Source organism: Fukomys damarensis, unplaced genomic scaffold (genome assembly GCF_012274545.1).
Source record: "Fukomys damarensis isolate Sample0158 unplaced genomic scaffold, DMR_v1.0_HiC HiC_scaffold_34, whole genome shotgun sequence".
In the NCBI taxonomy this organism is placed as follows: Eukaryota; Metazoa; Chordata; class Mammalia; order Rodentia; family Bathyergidae; genus Fukomys; species Fukomys damarensis.
In genome coordinates this window covers 12,425,525-12,448,006 of record NW_022900946.1, presented here as the reverse complement: position 1 = coordinate 12,448,006, position 22,482 = coordinate 12,425,525, and the positions used below count along the sequence as shown (strand labels likewise).

General features: G+C 43.5%; 1 protein-coding gene across 1 annotated transcript in view; it reads left to right on the top strand.

Annotated features, from left to right (window-relative positions):
- Positions 1 to 22,482, top strand: part of Snx29 (sorting nexin 29) — a 457,962-nt gene that overhangs the window by 376,916 nt on the left and 58,564 nt on the right. The window contains exon 19 of the mRNA XM_033758742.1: positions 15,649 to 15,789. Within this exon, the coding sequence (XP_033614633.1) occupies positions 15,649 to 15,789 (141 nt within the window). The remainder of the gene's footprint in view (positions 1 to 15,648; positions 15,790 to 22,482) is intronic.

The window sequence follows — 22,482 nt, the reverse complement described above, 5'->3', positions numbered from 1 at the left end:
CCCCCACCCCAGGAAGACACGGCTGGTATTTATTTACATCATTGAAGAGAGATGCAGAATCCTCTCCTGCCTTCTCAGTGAAATCTCAAACTATGTGTGACATCGGTGCTGCAAACAAATCAGCCAGTGTCTAGCAAGTGAACATCTTCCACCATGAATATTGCAAAAGGATTTAACATGCATGACTCATGTGACTGTGGGGTGAAGTCATTTCCTTTCTCCAAACATGATCATTGGAGCCTCCAGCAGCTTGATTGCCAGTAATTAGCTCCCATCAAAATGGCTCCAGCTATTCTGAGTTTCCCAGGAGCTGTCTCATGTGACCTCAGGGATCTGCCCCTTGTGATTCTATCTGCGGCCTGCTCTCCTGCTGAGAGCTGAGCTGAAGAGGATCTTTGTCAGGACACCAGGTTTCTGGGCACAGCTGCCCTCTGATGGTCAGTGGGGGTTGAGGTGCTTCTGCACTTTGCTCTTCAAGCTCAGATCCGGCAGCTGGGGCTGTTCCTCATGTTCCCCAGCACTGCTGAGACCAGGCTGGAGTATTTTTCTTTCATTGTCTCTTATTTGTTTAATTTTTCATTGAAAAACATTTACTTGATAAAATTGTATATATTCAAACATGTAAAATGATGATTTCATAGATGTATGAATTGTAGAATCACTACTGAAATCAAGTTAATATACCCACCACCACCCATAGACGGCATTTTGTGTGTTTGGGAGTGAGCACATTTAGAATCTTCTGTTATGCAGATTTCAAGGAGGCAGTACAGTATTATTGACTATGATATGCACATCAGATCTCCAAAGTTTACCTCGTAATTGAAAGTTAGTACTCTTTAGCCAGGCGTGGTGGTGCACGCCTGTAATCCCAGCACTAGGGAGGCCGAGGCAGGAGGATCGCTGTGAGTTCAAGACCAGCCTGGGCTACATAGTGAGTTCCAGGTCAGTCTCAACTACATAGTGAGACCCTGTCTCAAAAATCCAGGGGAAAAAAAAGTTAGTACTCTTTGACCAACAGCCCTTGTCTTACCGCCCTCCATCCGCACCCCAGCCTCTAACATTTCCTTCCTGTGCTCTGCTTCTGTGAGTTGGACTTGTTTAGGTTCTACACATAAGCTCATACAGTATGTGCCTTTCTGTGTCCAGCTTGTTTTACTTAACACAGCACCTTCCAGGTGCAGGCATATTGTGGCAGACGGCACAGTCGCCTATGGCTGAGCAGTGAATAAAATTCATACGTACATCATCACCCACCACGTTTTCTTTATCCTTCCTTTAGTCTTCTTTTTGTTCCAGATCCAACATTCCCGCTCAGCTAACCCTTCCCTACTCAAAGGCCCGATACATGTGAAAGAATCTTTCCTTTTCCACAGCTCTTAATCACCATTTGACCTTTAAGTGTTCCCAGTCGTGATTACATCACACCTTGCATCAGGTAGGGGTCACCCCGGGGCTAACTGGTACGCTCCCTGAGGCAGGTCTTTGGTCTTTGAATACCACGGCTGTGCCACTTTGAGCAGCATCCAGGTTAGTGCTGAGCGTACAGGACAGTAAGAGCTAGGCTGCATGTAGTAAGCAGAGCTGTGTACTGCAGGTCTCCCCACAGAAGCAAGTCTGCGTGTCAGCCACATGGAGGACTGTAGCGTTGCTGTTCCGGGCAGAGCAGAGACTGTGCAGGATCTCTGCTACATCTAAGCCTTCATTCTGTATCCTGTGGGATTGTACTGGCAATTCTTAGTAAATAACACATATCCTCTTCTACTTGTCTGCCTCATTTACATGACCCAGTGAACTGAAAAGTCATTTTTCTTTGCCTAAGTTGTTCATCTTATTCTGGGCATTGGCTGCGGTAATATCACTCTATCAGCATGGTCATACAGTAATTCAGGCATTTCGTTCTAGCACTGAGGACACTTACAGTTAATAACACATGAAGCCATTTCATTAAACGGCAAGTTTTGCTAGATACATTAACATCGGCTGTGAACCATAACACAAATCTTTTCAGGCTTTGGCTATTAAGGAAGCAAAATGAATTAGGAACCTAAAGCCATTTAAAAAGATTCTTTGTTATCCTAATGTCATCAGACTGTCTTTGCATTTGACAGTCCTCATAAAGGGTGTCAGCATTCTGGAGAGTTCTTGGTGTTTATTTTTCTCTGAGATGGAGAAGTCGCAGCTTGGCTTTGGGTATAGCATCAGCTGAAGGCCCCATTCTGAGTCTCTGCTTGCTCCCCAGGTCAAGGTGGGCATGTTGCTTAGTTACTCGATAGTGCTGTTTAAGGCATATAAAACTGCAGGACTTTTGGTGACATTTTTATGTAAAATGTCTGGCAAAACTAAAGTATGTTTCATCATCCGTGAGTCCCAGAGAGTGATAGTTAATACTGGCTTTGACTCTTGACTGTTGCAATATGCAAATGAGCATTCTCTTCCAAGGGGTGGGACTTCGGATCATGTAGAAGTTACATGAACTTGGAAAGGGTACAGGTGTCTGATGTAAGTTCAGTGAGCAGGGGTAGCCTGACCTTTTAGTCCAAATTAGTGGAATAGAAATAAGCATTTGTATCATAGGTTTTCTCTGTAAGGCCTGATCCTTGCCAAAGTTTGCAGCATCCATTGAGTCTCTTAAGAGCTCCTGCTGCTGAATAGCACCCTGGTCCAGGACCCCCGTAGGCTGTGCATCAGGGCTCTATAAATGTCCCTGCTTCCTGTACCAGCACAGAGGGTCACCGGCTTGTGAGTCGGAGGTACAAGTATCGCTTCCCAGGTTTTGTTGTAGCACTTGAAAGCTGGCTTGCCAAAGAAGCTCATGTTACTGAACTCTGCTGTCTTCTCTGAGCTTTCTGCAAGCAAAGGAGATGCTTAGCTGCTCAATCCACAGACTATGCTTTATGTTTGTGTTTCCTCGCCTGCCTAGCATTTGACAATTAATTAGGCATGGTAATTGCCTGCTTTAATTTCATGATTGCACATCCTATAATTACCCCTAATTCTGTAATAGGTAAGTTCATGTACACAAAGGCGGTGGATGATGAAGGTGACAGGGGTTGCCATATTAACCACTATCATTGCTTACTGCCTGCCAGGCATAGGTGAGTCTTATTACCTCACCTGGGGAGGCTGGCCTCATCCCCACACTGCGGATGGAGAAGAGGAGTCTCCAGCTGAGGTACCATCCCCAGGGCTGCAGCCAGAAAGGGGCGAGCTCTGGTGCAAAGCCAGGCCTTTCCTGTGCAGCAGCCATCAGCCGTACCCTCTCCCCATGCCCTTTGGCCTGCGACCCACATGCTTTGGCCAAAAGAGCCTGTGCCTATTCTTGGCGGGCCTTAAACCAGATCCGGGACTCCAACTCACTTAAAATAAACTTTTAAATCTTCATTCTCTCTCTGCTTGTCTCTCTGTCCTCTTCTTATTTCCCCACCATGTGTGTGTGTGTGTGTGTGTAAATGAGAGAGAGCCTTTGAAACATTTGATGCTGGGCAGTTAGATGTGTTCATACATATACAGAATGTTGGCCTGAACATAATCACTGAGTCTCCCCCTACTCCCAGACATAGCTGTCAGCCCCACTCTCATTTTCCAAATGAAGAATTGAGCCTCAAAGAGGTTAATTAACTTGCCCGTGGTCAATTGGTTAGCGAGAAGTGGAGCTGTAATTTGAATCCAGGTCTGCTCTGGCCTCGTTTTCTTTTTTTCAGACAGGGTCTCACTATGTAGTTGAGATTGACCTAGAACTCACTATGTAGCCCAGGCTGGTCTCGAACTCACAGCGATCCTCCTGCCTCAGCCTCCGGAGTGCTGGGATTACAGGTGTGCACCACCACGCCCGGCCAGCCTCCTTTTCAATGCTGATGTCCAATTGTGTGTCAGGTCTGTGTGGATTCTGACCCACAGAGCCTTTGGCACCATTCTGGCCCTGTCCATAGTCTAGATTAGACATTCTAAATTTTCCAAAAGTTAGGGTGAGAACCCATTCTTCTCAGGATGGGGAAGACATGAATATGTTTTGTTTTTAGTTTTAAAATTAGGGTTAACATACATACTTAGGTTCAGTTAATTTTTACTCTGTTCCTGTGTAACCAATGCTCAGACAGAGATACAAGACATTTCTAGCACCAAGAAAGTTCTTTACGCCCCTCTGCGTCCTAGGTAGGAATCCTTGGCTGCCCCCCATGTTCATGAAGATAGTCTGCTGTTTTCTCCTAGTAGCTTAATGATTTTTCCTTTCATATTTAGGTTTGTGATCCCAACTGAAATGACTACAGAAGCCATGAACATGAATATTCATAGCTGCCTTATCCATAATATCCCCAAATGGCAACAGTCTAAATATCCCCACATGATAGGTAAATAAATGTGGCATTTTTACACAGTGAAATACTATGCAGCAATGATAAGGAGCAAGTGAGTGTTATGTACAAATGCAGACGAATTTCATAAATGCACTACTGTGGAAAGAAACCAGACACAGAGCACACACCATATGATGATTTTTGGTTTTTTTTATTTAAAGTTTTAAAACAGGTAAAAGTAATACAGGTACGAGTGTTCAGCACTGTGAGGGAATTTTCTTGACAGGTAAAAGGAAGTGGTAGTGGGAGCTCCGCAATCTTTTTTTCTTTTTTTAACCCAGTATTGTCCTTTTTTAGTACACATTTGTAATACATAGTGTTTGCATTCAGCTTGGGAGTTTGAAAATATATGTTGCATCTGCTCCCCACCGTGCCCTCCCCTCCTCCCCCTTCCATCTCCACAGAGTCCCTGTTTCTTGCCATGGCTCTTTATTGTGCTCTTGAAGTTGTTTGTATTGTGAGTCTCTCGTGTGAGAGGAGCCACATGACATTTAACCTCTGGTAACTGACTAACCTCCCTCAGCATTGTGTTCTCAAGATTCATCTGTTTGCCCCGGAGGACTCAGACTTAGGCTCCTTTATGGCTGAGCAGAACTCCGCTGTGTGTGTGCGCCATGTTTTCTTCATTGCGTTATTTGTTGGTAAGCATCCAGGCCACTTCCATGAGTTAGCTGTTGTGAGTTGTGCTGCTGTAAACGTGCGTAGGTGTGCATCGTTGCAGTAGGGTAACTTTATCGCTTCTGGAAAGATGTTCACCAGAGGTGCAGCTGGGTCAAAGGGGATTTCTGTTTTTAGTTTGCGATGAGTCACCATGTGACTTCCAAAGCGGTCGTACTAGTTTCCTTGCCACCAGCAGCGTGTGAGGAGGGTCCGTTCTTCCCCATGGCCTCTCCCGCGTTCCTTGTTAGTGAGTCCCTGATAGTGGCCAATCTTACTAGAGTAAGGAGGAGTCTCTGATGTTTTGATTTGCTTTTCTCTAATGACTAAAGATGTTGAACATTTTTGCTGTATTTATTGGCCATTTGTGTTTCTTCTGTGAAGTGTCTATTCATTTCAATGGCTATTTTAAAAACTTCAGTCTTTTCTTTTTGGTGGTTTAATTTTTTGAGTTCTTTATATATTCTGGATATTAGTCCTTTGTCTGAGGAGCAGCTGGTAAAATCTTTTTCCCATTCTGTAGGTTGTCTCTTCATTCTGTTGGTTGCTTCCTTTGTTGTGTAGAAGCTTTTTGATTTAATATAACCTCATTTATTGACCCTTGGTATTATGTCTTGTGCTATTGGGATTCTGTTCAGGATGTCTTTGTCTATGCCTATGTCTTTAAGAGTTTTGCCAATTTTTTTCTTCCAGTATTTCTTCAGTGTTTGTTTCCATATAAAGATCTTTGGTCCACTTTGATTTGACTTTAGTACAGAGTGAGATATGGATCGAGACTTATTCTTTCACATACAGTTTTACCAGTTGTTCCTCAGACAAAGGTGTACTATCTAGAATATATAAAGAACTTAAAATATTCAGACCCCCCCCAAACATAAAGACCCAATTCAAAAAGGGGCATCTGAAATGAACACACATTTCTCAGAAAAAAAAGTAAAAGCAGCAAATAAACATAGGAAAAAGGATTCACCATCACCTGTTATTCAAGAGATGCACATGAAAACAACACTGAGATTCCATCTCACCTGTGAAAGAATGGCTGCTATCAAGATAGGAACCCTTCTTCATTGTTGGTGGGAGTGCAGACTGGTATAACCACTGTGGAAATCAATATGGAGATACTTCAAACAACTAGGATTAGAAGTCCCATTTGACCCGGGTATTCCCCTGCTGGATATCTTCCCAAAAGAATAAAAAGAATCATACCACAGGGATATATGCTCATACAAGTTTATAGCAGCACAGTTTGTAATAACTAAAATTTGGAGAGAGCGCAATTGCCCATCACTGGAGACTGGATAAATAAGTTGTGTTTTTTGTTTTTGTTTTTTTTGGATTTTTTAAAATATAAAATGTAGTTCTCAGCCAAAAAGAATGAGAAACTAGAGATATTTATAGCTAAATGTATGCACATTGCAGCCATACTTTTAAGTGAAATTAATAAGACACGTGTGTAAATACCAAATAGTTTCTCTAGTGTGAAAAACAAAGTGTAAATAAGGATCAAAATTTATAATTGATATTGTGTAATAGGAACAAAAGGTCTTAAAGAGAGAAAGTGGAGAGGGGTAGGGAAAAGGTAAAAAGGGAATAGAAAAAATATGTGAAAAGAAAAAACATGGAAACAGTGTCTTTGTAAACAGGGTAGGGTGGAGGGACTGAAGGGAGGGTTGGGGAATGGGGAAAAATAAGAACCAAGATAAGTTTTGTAAAGGTACAAGATCCTAATGATGTATGTAACTATATTGTATACCTAAATTGTGCCAATAACTTAATAAATATTTTTAAAAGCCCACGTGGAAATAAAGTAAAATCTTTCTATACCAATTTTTTTCAAGTTCTTTTTTTTTTAATCATGAATGGTTGGATTTTGTCAAAGGCTTTTTCTGCATCTATTGAGATAATCGTGATTTTTTTGATCCTTCTATTTATGTGATATTATGTTTATTGATTTATGTACATTGAAACATTCTTGCATCCCTGGGATGAAACCATATTGGTCATGATGTGTGATCGTTTTAGTGATTTGTTATATTCTGTTTGCAAATACCTTGTTTTGGATTTTTGCATCTATATTTATTAAAGGAAATGCTCCAAAGTTTTCTTCTTCCTCCCTTCCTCCCTTCCTCCCTTTCTTCCTTCTGTTACTGTTGTGATTAAGAACTTAGTAGTTTTGATATCAGGGTAATGCTATCTTCCAGGAATGAGTTTGGCAGTGTTCTCCCCCTTTGAATTTTGTGGAAGAGTTTGAGAAGTACTGGCATTCGTCCTTCCCTGATGTTCATGTAAAATTCAGCCATGAATCCACTGGGTCCTAGGCTTTTCTTAGTCGGAGAGTTTTTTTATTACCGCCTAGGCTGTTATTATACTGTTGAGAATTTTATATCTCATTTGCTTGGTTTAGTTTGGGTAATTTATATTGGATCTAGGAATATGCCTATTTTTTGTAGATTCCTCTATTTATTGAAGAATAGTCATTTATAATCCTTTGGGTTTGGGCAGTATCCATTGTGACTTCATCTTTTAGGTTGTTTCTGATTGCATTAATATGGGTCTTTTCTTACCTTCTTTTGGCTAAAGGTTTGTCTATTTAGTTTATCCTTTAAAAGAAGCAACTCTGATTCATTGTTTTTATTTTAAATTAAATTCCTCTGCAACCTTTATAAATTCCTTCTTTGTACCAGTTTTGGATTTAGATTATTCCTGTTTTTCTAGGGCCTTGAGGTAAATCATTAGGTTACTTATTAGAGATCACTCTGTTTTTCTAATGTGAGTATTCACAGCTACAAACTACTTTAGGATTACTTTCATTGTGTCCTATAGGTTCTTATATGCTGCACTGGCATTTTCATTGATTCTAGGAATGTTTTAATTTCTTCTATGACTCATTGATTATTTAAGGGTATATTATTTAATCTCTATATGGTGCATAATTTCTATGGTTTCCTTTGCAACTGATTCCTAGTTTGTGATATGATTTGTTAATATGCATGAATTTACTTCAGTTCTTTTGTATTTATTTAATCATACTTTATTGCCTAGTATGTGAGATCACATACATTTTGGAGAAAAATGTGAATTCTCTTGTTCTTGGGTGAAACACTCTATAGATATCTATTAAGACCATTTGTTTGAAGGTGTTCAACTCATATTTCTTTGTTGATTTTTGTGTAGATGGTCTATTTGTGGCAGTGGATACTGAAGTTCCCCACGATGATTGTGTTGAGGTTTATTTAATGTTTTGTATCCAGTAATAATGAGTGTGTTAGTATTCAGCAAATACTTATTTACACTTGTTAATCTCTTCCTGTTGAATTGTTTCCTGTCTTCCTGTTGAATTTAGTGACCTTCTTTTTGTCTTCTAATAAGTTTTGGCTTGAAGTCTACTTTATTCCTGCATGTTTTTGTGTTCCCATTTGTCTTGGTTACTTTTCTCGTTGCTGAGACAAAATACCTGACACACAAAGTTAGAGAGGGGAAAGGTTTATTTAGCTCACAGTTTGCAGAGGTTTCCGTCCGTAATTGGCTAGCTCGAAGGCAGGGTGGCATGGCAGAAAGGCAGCACAGAAGAAAAACAGTTCCTGGTGGGCAGAAGGTAGAAAAGCAAGCAAGAGGTGACCACGGCTCTTTTTGTCCCTTATATCTTATCCAGGTTACTTAGGGCAGGTAGCACTCACACCTTTAATACTAGTCCCTTTGATCCTAGTGTTGCATCATGAATCAGTCCTAGCATCATACACTCTAGATCCAGCCACTTTGGAAAAGCCTCACCTATGACTGTGTGAGGCTTTGGGATGACATCTAGACACAAGCCATAACACTACTGCATGGAATTTTGCTTCCATCCTTTGATTTTTAGTCTGTGAGATTCCCTCTGGATTAAATGTATCTCTTCTATGAAACGTAACAGTTAAGTTTGTGTTGAAAAAATTGCTGTAATTCTTTTACATTTACTTTTATAAGTTAATTATTTCCTTTCTCTGTCACCTTTTAGAATTCTGTTCTTGTGTTGGGCTTCTTAGATTTTAACTATGATGTGTCATGGAGAGGTTCTTTCTTGATTGTGGCTATTTGGGAGTCTATATGCCTCATTTACTTGTATGTTGAATTCTTTTCATGTGCTTGGAGACGTTCCTTTTGGTTTCTACAGAGTTTTTATACCCTTTGTGCTCTTAAATTTTTTCTTTAAATCCTTTTATTCTTAGATTTGTTCTATTTGAGTTATCTAGCAACATGTTAAATCTTTTCCCAATGTGGCATATTTTCTGGAATAGGGGTGGAAGGGACAGCCCAACTCCTCTTTCTAGAACTGGATGTGATCAGGTGGATTTTTCCTTTAGGTTGGCTTCCTGTGTCTGGCTTTCTTTGGCTTCCGAGCTACTTGGTGCCTGAATTTCTCATCACACATCACTGTGCACATCTGCTGTGATGGAATCTCCCCCACAGAAGTTGTTAATCTTCTCAGTAAAAGCATTTCTCTGAGGTCTTGTTTATTCAAGAGTTTGTTTCTAATCCTATTTATTGGTGGACTTAGGTTTTTCTCCACCCTCTAACTTCCTCTCCTTCCTCTTATTATTATATGGCATTGCTGGGGCCATCCTTCCCAAGGGAGAAGAAATATGGTTCAAAATCTGAACCCCTCTTTTAAACCAGGGCACAGAGGGTTTGCCCTGACTCCCCTTTGCAGATATTACCCTCTAATTTTGTTTTGCTTTTGCTGAGTCAAGGAGATTAGACTTGAAGTGGCTTTTTATTGCTTATTTTAAAAGGGAGTTTGGTTGTATCAGAAGAGGCTGACTCTTTTATCTCTCCAAGGAATTATCTTTATGGCTCAAGCTGAGAGAATTGGGGACAATCAAACTTAATTTGGAAGGAACCCTTTAAATAAAATAAATAAGTAAATAAATAACCCTGTCAGTTTTGAGCATAAGCTCTTTCAATTCTTCTGTGAAATAAGCCCATGATTTGATTAAGTATAATTCAAGGACAACTTAATTTACAATGTAAGTTTCCCAATTTTGGATGCTAAAAGCATTGTTGTTGAGGATGGACTGTTAGATAATAGCAATAGATTAAATTGGAAGGGAGAAATATAAATGAGAAATTAAGATTGGAGGCTTTGGGGACCCAGGACACATTCTGAGGTCATGTGTTCTGCCCACAAAAGGGACACTTGGCCTCAAGGAATCCAGCAAAGGCTCTTTGTTCCCCAATAGCTTCATTGCTGACTTGGGGCCCCAGTCACTGCAACAGACCGCTGGGGTAGGAAGCACTGGGCATTGGGTTCAACTCTGACAACTCACAGGCAACTCGCAAGCATCTCTGGGTTCAAACCCTTCATCTCCCCACTTGCCCAGGCAAGTGACAGAACTGTCAAGTCTTCATCAGAAAAGGGGCTGTTGCTCTCAGTTGCCTTGCAGGCTTGCATGAGGATAAGGACAGCATGTGAAGTACCTGGTGCCATGCCCCATGCAAAGCAGCAGAGCACGTGCCTTATGAATGGCAGCTGTTAGCATTCAAGGTATTTATGTTATGGTGAAGTTTAGAAATGACATTATTTTGCTGAGCTTGATGTGGCAGTGGCTGTTCTCCTTTACTTATTTAATAGAGCTTCAAGAAACCTGATGCTGGCCTAGGTAGGCAGGATGAAAACAGTCAGAGCCCTCTCTGCTCCTAGATCCTGACATTCTCAGTTGTCACCTGTGTCCCCTGGCCTGGCTGCATGACTGTCAGGCAGCTGAACGTGGGATGCTTTTGATGTTGCTTTTTCCCTTGAAAATCAAATTTCCCTAAAGCTAGCCTACAGGTCAGGCCTCTACTGGTTCTGTGAACTCCACAGTGAAATAAGGGGAGAGTACAGAATGGGTGAGATCCACTGAAGTGCTTTGCACTTATAAATTATCCAAGAACTCAGAAGGTCAGAACTGGAGAGCTGTTCAAGGATTGAGAGACCCTCATGTCTAATCCTGCATTTTACAGGAGAAAACTGGTCCCAGAGAAGCCAGGATGTCCCCCAGACAATTGTGTAGCTGAGAGGAGGGGAAGGGCACCACCCAGGCCCAGCACAGAGCTTGTTTTTTGTGTGTGTTTTGTATCGGGGATCGAACTCGGGTCCTTGCGCTTGTGAGGCAGGCGGCGGCACCACTGAGCCATATCCCCAGCGGAGCTTGTGTCGTGTACCCCTAAGAAGGAATTTGTTGTAAGATTCGTGTTTTGGAGTTTTTCAGGGGAGGGCATCGCATTAATATTTTATTTAAAAATTAATGACCTAGAGCATAATTTGTTCAATTTGTGATCAGAAGTCTGCATACTTGCTCTTCCCCTATCAAGAGCCCTCTAAGAGAGATTGTACAGTCACAGTGTGACTCCCTTTTGGTGCTCTTTAAAGTTTGCATAATGTCATCTTTCTGGTGAAACGTGACGATGGTGAGGTCAGGAGTGACAGCAGCAACAGCTAACAGTCACAGAGTACCAGCATTCTGATGAATGCTTTGAGGCATCTTCTTTCGTTTACACCCATTTCACAGATGAGTGAGCTGAGACTCAGAAGCAGCCTGCCTAACATCACATAACCAGCCACGAGGGAAGTGCTGCCTTCTGTAATGCTGCTGCAGTCTGTGAGCCAGAGTGGAGATGGCTAGGTGGATTTGGAGGTCCAGCTGGCAGGTGCTGTGGGTCAGTTTTTGGATGTGTGTAGGGGGGATGAAGGGTAGTAAAGAATAGGACTGATCAGAGTTAACAGTCAGATTTCTGGAGCTTCCATTCTGTGGTGGAACAAGGTCCTAGGAGATGCAAACGTATGGACAAATCCCAGCTGCAGATTTAGACATGGTGAGTTTTAGGTGTCCGTGGGGAATCAAATCAGTTTGGAGTTCATGTGAGAGGTACAGACTGGAGGTAAAGATTTGAGAGTCATTGATCTAAACATGAAAAATGTAAACCTGTATGCTCAGGCTTCTAGGGAGTGAAAACAATGAGATCTTCAATACATGATACAAGAAATGTAGAGTCAGAATTTGTTATTTATATTGAGATGTCTGTTTTTATTGATCTGTTAAAGAGGCTTTAATATACACAGTATATTGACATTCACTGATTGCAAATTACAATAGTCATTTGTCTGTGGAGACTTCATCCTTTCTTCTGTTCTAGCCTAATGTTTTTAAGGCAGTGATCTCCCTCCCACCCTCTGGTTTCCCTTCAGAGTAGCTGCTCTGTGTGCCTGGAAAGTGTCAGGGTCTGCAAGAGACCCAGGAAAGAGTGCTCATATGAACTACTCAGAGCGTCCTCTTAGGAGCCACAACTTGGCTAAAGCAGAGTGGTGGCATATGCTAGATATGCTTGACCCATCCAGACATGCCTTGTTCACCTGGGCTGAGAGTCCGGATCGCAACCTTAGTCCCCTGTTATTCCCCGAATCAAATTTCCCTTGGTCTCTGTGGTGTCTGTGAGATGTCCCATAGCTGCCTTACTTAGGGACCTCGATGCTCTTCGTATGACCTGGGGTGGGAGCTGCTGATCTCAGTTTCTTTGCACAGGTGAAGAAGTGACTGGCTGGAGAGGTGGCGCGCCTTTCTGTCTGACTCTCAACTCTGTGATTTATGTGAGGGGTCCCCAAGAGGCCCACTCATCAGAAACACTGGGGAAGCTTTGGCATACTGGCTCCGGGGCGTCCAGTGGTTAATGCAGCTCATCCAGCGCTGCCCCACTCTACTCTGGATCTTGGATACATTGGTAGAAAAAATAACGATAAGGACTTCCTGATGCTCTAGGCTAGAGGCCCTCCAACTTGTTACAGAAATACTTTCAGCTTTTCATGTCTCTGTAGCAGCTAGTTAACTGTCATTGTATGACACAAGTCGCCATGAACAATAGGTGAACAATAAATTGTAGCCTAATTTAGCCCGTGATCCAGTTTGCTTACCCTCATGTAGAATAATTACAGCCATGCATGATAAGACAAGTTATTATCATAGTTTTTTGTTGGGTCCCCCCACCCCGGTGCTGGGTATCAGACTCAGGACTTTGCACTTGCCAGGCAGGTGTGCACCACTGAGCTGCATCCTCAGCCCAGATCGGACAAGTTATAGTACTTGGCACTGGACATCTGTAAAAATATACCACAAGCAGGTATGATCTGTTCAAAATGTATTGGGTCACCTGCTAGTGCAAAGGTCCTGAATGACAGATGACTGTTTCTCTTTGTTAAAAGAAAAAAACCTTGAGTAACTAATCAAATAATTGGTATGTGATGCTCATCAGATACCCAGAGTCCTTCTGTCTTCTATTCACAAGATTCTTATAATCAGAAGATAGCTGGTTGAGGCTGTAGTCATCACCTCTATGTTTGAGATAGAAAAAGGGCAAAGGGGTAATTAATAGCTAAATTAAGTTCTCTCTGAAGAAATTTCATAGAAAACTTAGAAGGCCCCAGTGGTTTTTACTCATATCTCATTAGCCAATCTTAGGTGCAGAAGAGACAGGAAAACACAGGTTTAAAATTCTATTTTCTTGTTTTGATGTTTTGGATGAACACATTGCTACCCCAGCAGTTTTAGAGGAAATTTGTTTTGGAATTCCTCAGAGCACTGCTGGGTTTACTTGTGAACTGATTTCTCATGTGTCACCCAGGCTGTGGAGATTGTGAAAGCTTGAAGTTCGGATGGCCACAGCCAGCCAAGCCTCTCCAGATGCTTTGGGGTTTAATAAATGCTTATTATTGTAAATCAGATACCACCATGTTTGTGCCAGCAGTGGTCAGTCCTCGTCCACCACTGTTTGGACACTTAGCACCAAGAAGCATCTCAAGACATGCAGTACATGCCTTTGGGCAGCTTTGGCTGCTAAAGTTTTTCCCCTCTGAAACTGGTCTTCTCCGCCTGCTGGAGGTCGATTACTTCAAACCACCTGGCACGCGTTGTATTGGTTCTTTTTTCTCAGGACAGCCTTTCCAGGAATCGGAAGGTCTCTGCCCCTCCACCTTGCTCAGGTGTATCATCCTTCAGCATTTTTAATCTGTATTATCCTGATAATTTGCAAATCATCTCTAGGGCCTAGAATAAAGTGTGAATGAGCCCCTGGAATTTCTTGTTGGAATGCATATTCTGAGTCAGGACATCTGGAGCTGAGCCTAAGATTCTCTGCTTCCAGTATCTTCCCACGTGGTGCTGTTGCTGCTGGGTCACGGGCCACACTTCACGTAGCAAGTGAGCTGAGCCTTTCTGGACATATTTCCATTCATCTTTAATAGTCAGCTTCCAAAGTCAAACTCAGCGGTCTGGTGAGGTTAGAATGGAGCCAAGTTTTCACCTCCTTTTGTCTAGAATTCATTCTATGCCTTCTAATGATGCCTGCAATTTCGTGAGCTTTTTGTGGTTTACTTAAGCTGTTCCATGGCCACTGCTGTTGTGCTGTATCCTCCCCTCTTGCAAAGGTCTGACATTGATCTCTGAATTCCATCAGAGATTGAGCCCTCGGGCCAGTCTGGATTGCTTTACGTCTGTTGTCCACTATGTTTACTGTGGGGGCTCCTGTAAACGTGATAGGCCTTCTGTGTTTCTGCCTAACTCAGCTGGAAACTTCTATCCATTAATTGAAGTTCTTTGGTATAACCCTTTTTCCAGTCTTCGTCTTTTTTTTGGTAACAGGCATCAAACGCAGGACCATCCGCTTATGAGGCAGGCAGCGGCACCACTGAGCTAAATCCCCAGCCCATTTCTCCATTCTTCTGGTCCACAGGGATACTGTGAAAGGTTCTTACCACTCTTCAAAGATGTAATGTCTTTATATTTTGGGAAGATGGGTAGTTTTCATGTAGAGGCAGAATTTAGAGAGGTCTGTTTTTATGGTTAAAGGGGCTTTTAGAGGGTATTGACACTCACTGATTGTAAATTACGATAGCCATTATCACAGGGAAGTTTACTCTCTGGGCTGTTCTTGCTTGGATTTTTTAAAAGTGCATTGATCTCTTTCCCACTTCTCTGTTTTCCACTGTGATCAGATTACTCAGAGGTACTAGGGCCCATGAGAAATCCCTCACATTTTGTACCCCCAAAGTGTTTTCTCAAGAGTTACAACTCAGTTAAAATAATGAGGCTTTGTCCCCCACTGTGCTGTGCTTATCCCATCTGGATGTGAGCCTGTTCTCTTGGATACATCCCACTTCAGCCCCTTTCCTCATTTCCCAAACTGAATTGTGCCCTGCGCATGTGGTAGTCTGTGTGATCCCTGGCTGGAGGCCAGTCCACCTGGACACTGTCCCTCTCGCCTGGGGAGGCACCGTGGGATGTGTTCTCAGCTGCACTGCGCAAAAGCAAATGGTGGAGAGGGGGAATAGCGCCTCACCAGCAACCTGTTAGTGCAGCAGTGGGCATGGGGACAATATGGCAACGCGTCTCTGCTCACCTTGGGGAAATGATGCGCGGTGTCATTCTGGTCATCTGCCTGCCCAAGTCTCTCATGTGCCCACTTGTTCAGTCAGTACCGTTGAGTTCTGTCCCGTGCAGGCACATGGGATCCAGTGGTGTGTGAGACCAGCTTGGCCCAGCTCTACCACAGTCCTGAAATCCTAGCCCTTTGCAATGAGGGTTTTAGGAGAAGCTTACGTTGCCTTTCTTTTTCTTGTTCCCAACAGATTTATATCCGGATAAAAGATGACGAGTGGAACGTGTATCGGCGGTACACAGAGTTCCGGGGTTTGCACCACAAGCTGCAAAACAAGTACCCTCAAGTGCGGGCCTACAACTTCCCACCCAAAAAGGCTATTGGGAATAAGGTACCACCCTTCACAGCCTGTACTCAGCAGATCATTTCTTCTTTCTTCTGTTATTTTAAAATGAAAAGTTGGCCAAAAAAATAGAAAAAGGAAATACTCACCCACCATTTCATCCCCCAAAGATATTACCACTATTCTTGTTTGTGAGTTTCTCCAGGACAAGGGTTGGTTAGCTTTTTCTTTAGGACCAGAAAGCATGGAAAGCAATTTTTTTTTTTTTAAAGGTAGCGTCTCACTATGTAGTTCAGGCTCACCTTGAGCTCCCTACGGGCTCACTATGTACCCCAGGCTGGCCTCAAACTTGGAGTGATCCTTCTCCTCACTTTCCTGAGTGCTAGGATTACATGCATGTGCCACCATGCCTGCCTAGAAAGCACATATTTTTGACTTCGTGAAGTACAGTAAGTCCCTGACTTACGAATCCTGTTCCAGGAGAATGTTCATAAGTGCAATAGAGTGAGTCTTATGCATCTTTGACACAAATATACAATGTGTATTGCTTCGTGCTTCCTAGCAGTCCCCTCCACATTGCCACTACTTTTCCTCTCACTTCCGACCAGCCTGGGCTCCAAGCACTGTGCAGAAAGTGCACGGCAGCACCGCTGGGACAGGGTCCGGCTGACACACGAGCTACTTCTACAATTTATTCACATCTACAAATGTTCGTAATGTGAGGTCCGTCTGTGAAAGTTTGCACCTCGACTCTTTGTAAGTCGAGGACTTACTGTGTCCTGTTTCAGCAGAAAATTCTCTGCTCTGCCGGTGTACTGTGAATGCACCTGAAGGCATAAACAGGTGTGACTACGAGCCTGCACATCTTATTTTGAAGGATAAGTGGAAGCTGAGTTTGGCCTATGGGTTATAGTTTGCAGACCCTTGCTGTGGAGCCCTATTCTTTCCTAGTTTTCATTGATAATTAATGGTCATGATACTGCTCTAGACACATGGCTGTGGGGAGGAGTCTGTTATAGGCCGTTGCTGTCATGAAGGTTAGCGACTTGTGATGACATACTTTGTTTCTGTGTGTCCATCCAGTGCCCCTAAGGAAGGAGGTCCTGCCCTTGCTAGTTGATTAGTTTCACTCACCAGCAGGTATTTATTCAGCACCTCTTAACTTGTCGCTGTGCAAGAAACCTGGCTAGGTCTGAAGCAGACAGATGGGTCTGGGCCTAGTGTGGTGCCTGCTGTGTCCTCAAAGTGTGACTGCCAGCCAGCAGTATCACCGTTGCCTGAGAGCTTGGTAGAAATGCATATTTTGTGTGTGTGCATGGTGGTGGTGGGGCAGCTAGGCAACTTTTCTCACTGAGCTACGTTCACAGCCAGAAATGCACGTTCTTGGCTCCACCCAGAACCTGCTCTCTTCCAAGCTCCGGAGTGAGTCCCAGCGGTCTCCATTAACTGGCCTGCTGGCTGGTGCTGATGGACAAGGCAGTGTGAGAGCCACCGTCCTACGGCACTGACAAAGCATGTGGCAGATTTTGTGTGCGGTGGATTTCCTAGCTTCTCTCTTCAAGAGGCCCCTTGGATGTTTGTCACAGAAAAGCAGAAAACAGTCTCTGTGCCCCTCTACCAGCACTTGGGAATGCCGTGGAGAGGACCACGATTGCCAACTGCCGTGTTTATATGTGCATAGATTTCTGTGTTAAAGTCCATTTGCTTGAACGTTTAGTTCAATTCTGATATTTCTTTGTTGGTTTTTTTGTCTGAGGGTATTGAGGTCCCTTACTATAATTGTGCTGATGTTTATGATGTTTTATGTTCAGTAGTGTTTGTTTTATGATGTTGGGTGTGCCGGTGTTTAGTGCATATATTCTCCCCTCCAGTACTGTGGATCAAACTTAGGACCTTGAGCTTTCCAGGCAGGGATGGCGCCACTGAGCTACCTCCCTGGCCCTCTAGTGTATAATTTTTGTCACTTCATGTTGAATTGCTCCTTAACATATACATAATGACCTTTTTCACTTCTTCTAGTCAATTTTTTCTTGAAGTCTAGTTTGTATGAAAATAAGATAGGTGCTCCTGCTTGTTTGGGAGTTCTCATTGGATGGAATATTGTTCTCCATTCTTTGAGTTTTAGTCTGTGAATGCCTTTTTGGATTAAATTAGAAATCTTAATACTTTAAATTCTGTAAGATTGCAATATGAATGATTTTTAAAGCAGCTTTATCTCAGACTGAGAATAAATGTCCTCCATCTTTGTGTTGCAGGAAAGTGGAGTTGAACCTACACGTGTAGAAGACTTAAAAACCCTATACTTGTCCATAGCAAGAATTACAGTAATTCTTTTGAAAAGAGAAGGAAACATTACATACGATTTAACCTAATGACTTATAGCGCATACAAATTCTGAGGCCCATACAGAAAAATTTAAAACGTCGTAAAGCAAAATTCTGCCTAAACACTATGTTATCATTTTAAGATGCTCTCATTTGCAGGCAGGTTTACTAAAACCTTCAATGAACTTGGTCTGGCTGCTCTAGTACAAGGCTGAATCAAGGGGATGCAGATGGTAAAATGTCTTAAATTGTATATTAGCTTCTTATTGCTGCTGTAACAAATTACTACAAACATAGGGGCCTAACAAAACACACATCTGTTATCTTACAGTCATTGAGGTCAGAAGACCAAAATCAGTCTGATGGGGCTAAAGTCAAGGTGTCAGCATGGCACATCCTTCTGAGGGCTTCAAGGAGAATCAGCTCATGGCTCTGCCTTCTCGGCTTGTGACCCTCTTCGGTCTTCAGAAGCAGCAGTTGCCTCACTGTCTCCTTCTGCCCTCGTTGTCATATGATTCATTCTCTGGTTGTGACCCTTTCCTTGTGATCACAGTGGTCCCCTCAAGACAATCCGAGATACTCTCCATACCAAGCTCATTAATTTAATTATATAGGCTAAATCTCTTTCCCTTGTAAGGTTCTGGGACTTAGGATGTCATTGGGTGCCATTATTCAGCCTAGCATACATTATACATTCCTAAATGCTTTTTCTGTAACCTGAATAAGCTCCCTTACCATCTAATAACTCATCAAGCCCTGCAACTAAACAAAACATGTATAAAATCAAAAGAATCTACCAAGAACACCAGTCCTGAGGATGCTGGAGTGTGAGGGTCAAGTTCAGGAAGATGAAGCTAGGCCTGAGAAGTAGGAGAATTTTTTTGGAGCCAAGTCATTCAGAAAGAGCAGGAAGCAGTCAGAGCAGCAGGGACTTTGCATGAGTTCCCCTTGGAAGGAATCGTCAGGGCCCTGCTCACTTCCAGGTTATAGCAGTGTTCAGCAGTTATCTTCTCCTCCTAAGTTTATGTGCAAATAAATGAGCTTGGAGATTAAGGGTGCCATCTTGTGGGCCTGGCCCAATGAGGACTGGCTTGTCCAAGTGCACTGGCTACTTTGTAGTCAGATTTATGGTCCTGCTCTCTGGAAAGAGGTGGAGCTGTCAGTCATGAGCCCTGGCCTCCTCTCTAGCCTGTGGTGTCCTTTAAAACTTTTCCTTGGTGGAATGCACTTGGATTGCTCTTCTCCTCTGCGTTCAGTTAAGATATACACACTTACAATTAGTCTGCTTTGGGGCTGCTTCCCCGGAAATACCTGAGTCGTTCTTTCAGTTTTCAACAGAGGTCTGAGTCAGGATCCAGGACCTTCAGTGCCCAACAGAGGCCATTGATGAACTCAATTTAAAGCCAAGCTTTCATTCTGCTTTGGTAACCTGAGGGCAAAACTTCTAGAGTGCTTTGATTCTAAATTGGCCCAGAAAACTCAGCCATGTCAGAATCTTTTCTTTGATTGGATTGCTTCAAGGATGACTAAGTGGTCTGCTTGAACCATTAAGACACACATCCAGACAAGACCTCTTTGAGTTGATTGAATCTTAAATACATTGTTGCTCTAAGCTTTGGACCCATTAACTGAATTGCTCTCTAATGCAGAGACCTGAACATTATTGAAAGAAATATTAAGCATAGTTTAACCTTTTTTCGTATTTCAGGTGAGTATCTTTTTAGCCTGAGTTTCTGTGTAATTTCCCTACAGTACCATCACTGATGATTATCAGTTTTAGAATTAAAATATGATCTCAACTCCAATTTGAGCCCATTTTTACTGACAAAATCAGTGCATTGTGAGCTGAGCTTGTTAACTCACGACTGTAATCTCAGCACTTGGGAGGCTGGGGCAGGAAGATGGAGATTCCAGGCCAGCCTGGACTCCATAGAGTTCAAGGCCAGCCTCAACCACATAGCAAGACCCTGTCTCAAAAAAAGTAAAAATAAAAATAGGCCATCGTATAGAGTGTGAACCTTGCATTTGTCTTTACCGAAGAATTCCTGTTGCTATAGTGTGCCATGCACGTGTTTAATTGTGGACATGTGGGGTCAGCAGTGTACTTTGTAGAGGTATCCATGCTTTCACATTCACATCAAGGCCAAGTGACATGGATATCAGTGCACCCTTGATCAGGGCTGTTCCTTGTAGCTGAGTCAAAGCCACAGCACGTAGCTAGGATGCTAAAGTTATTCCTCAACTCTTTGGTGGTACCACCAGGGATCCAACACAGGACCTGTGCTTGCAGGCAGGCGGCGGCACCACTGAGTTAAATCCCTGGCCCTCTTTAACTCCTAAATATCTCTGACGTGGGGCTTTCGTCAATCAGGGTAGGCTTGAAGAAGCTGAGGTGACAATTCCAAGGTCTTGGTGATGGTGACATAAGCTGTCAAAGCCATAATTTTGACTCCCATTTCATATTCCTCATGGGCTGTCAGGGAGCTCTGTTCACCCTGGTAGGATCCAGGCTTCCAGAGGACCCATCTTACGCATGTTGTGGGATCATGACAACAGGGGCAAGGAGAAGGGGCCATTCAGGCAGTGACTCCTAAGCTTCTCCTGAAAGAAACACGTGACAAAGTCCCAGAGCAAGTTCCGCAACCCCACGTAGTGCCAAGGAGCAAAGGTTGCACTTCTGCCATGTGCCACAAGGAGAATCAGGACCTTTATGTTCAGCTGTGGTGACCCCCCGCTGTGGAGTGCTGGCGGTGCCTTGTGGAGCCACACTCTGGAGCAGGACAGACACAACTCCACCAGTCCCCATTTGGCAGTCCAGTGGTCCCTGCTTCCCAAAGACACCCCAGCTCATCTGCTTCCTGCATCCCTGCTTAGACTATTCCCACCTAAGCCCCTGGTGTCTCTGGTGTGGGCCCTGCATGGCTGCCCTTTTCCTCTCCTGCCTTCCCGTGGTCCATTTTGCACCATGTAGCCAGAGTGAAGTTTGTACGACGGAAATCTGATTGTGTCACCATAGTGACCATTGTGGCGCTTCTCACCATGTCTTGTGCCCCACCCCTCCCCTCCACACAGTTGATCCACACTGTTCTCACCTCAAGGCCTTTGCACCTGCTACTTCTCTGTCTGGAATGCTCTTCAAGATACCTGCGTGCACAGCTCCTCTGATTCATCAGGTCTTGGCTCAGATTTCTTTCCTCAGAGAGAGCTGAGTCACTCTCTCGCCCATATCACCGCTTACTTTTCTTCCCACATCACATTGTTGATTGAAATGACTTCTTTGTGCACTCAGGTGGCAGCCTGAGAAGCAGGCCTGGGGTCTGTCCTATTCACTGCCCTGTAAGAGGACCTGACACACAGAGATACTCCTGGCATAGATTAACACAGTCCCACCAGCTTGAACCACCAGTGGTACATGCATGACTGGCCTGTTGGGGAGCCTGTATCACCAGATGGGACAGCCCCGTGCCACCCAGTGGGACAGTCATGCATGTACCACCGGTGGTTCAGAGCCACCCAGCAGCTAGACATACAAATTATAGCCCTGTTGTGAACATGTTAATGAATAAATGAGCAGAGATACATGGGAAGCTTCCTTTTTATTTTCTTCACTGGGCCTTGCTTCTAATTCCAAACTTTTGAATTCTGGTAGAGCATAGAAATCACTCGGGTGACTAAAGAGGTTGTTCTTGCTCCACTGTTGGCAGGATGCTTGTTGCAGGATGGGCAGGAGGCCAGCAGCTTCTGATGGCAGTAAAGGTGGCCCTTTCAAGGTCTGCAGAGTTGCCCGGCAGGCTCCCTGCCCACCTGACCTTTGTCAGCAGGAGGGCCTAACTAAAAGACTCGTCTTAGATGTTGTAAAAGTCTCCACCATTGTTTGGGGACCAAATGAAAACTGAGCCTGTCATTCCTTCCTAGGATAATAGATTCAGTCTCTGAGAATTCATTTGGCGCTAAGGCAAGGCAAATTGCTCTCCCCAGAGCCACAGATAATTCACCTAGCTGGAGAAATTATGCACTAAAAACACATGCACTCATGCAGCAGAGGAAAGACTGGTGTGTGTTGAGCTGGGAAAGTTCCTCTGTGGCTTCTTGTGGGTGTATCTGAAGTGCAGCCTGGGCTTCATGGTCATCAGGGGAGGAGTGGGGTGGGAGCCAGGGACACTTTGCAGGAGGTGAGTTTGCTCCACGTTTCCATGTAGCCAGTGTCTCCAGAGCACAAGGGTGTGTGTAGGTGTAGAAGAGAAAGATGAATACAGATGTCATCTCTGTCCTCAACAGCTTTGCAGGGAGAATAATAAGGGGTAGCTAGAGAAGGATCTTCCCATGGCCTAGGGAGGTAGAGGAGGGAACAGCGCAGCTGGCTGCCTGCAGAAGTAAATGTTAGGTCAGCAGGGCTCCTGGTGACCGTTCTGACAAG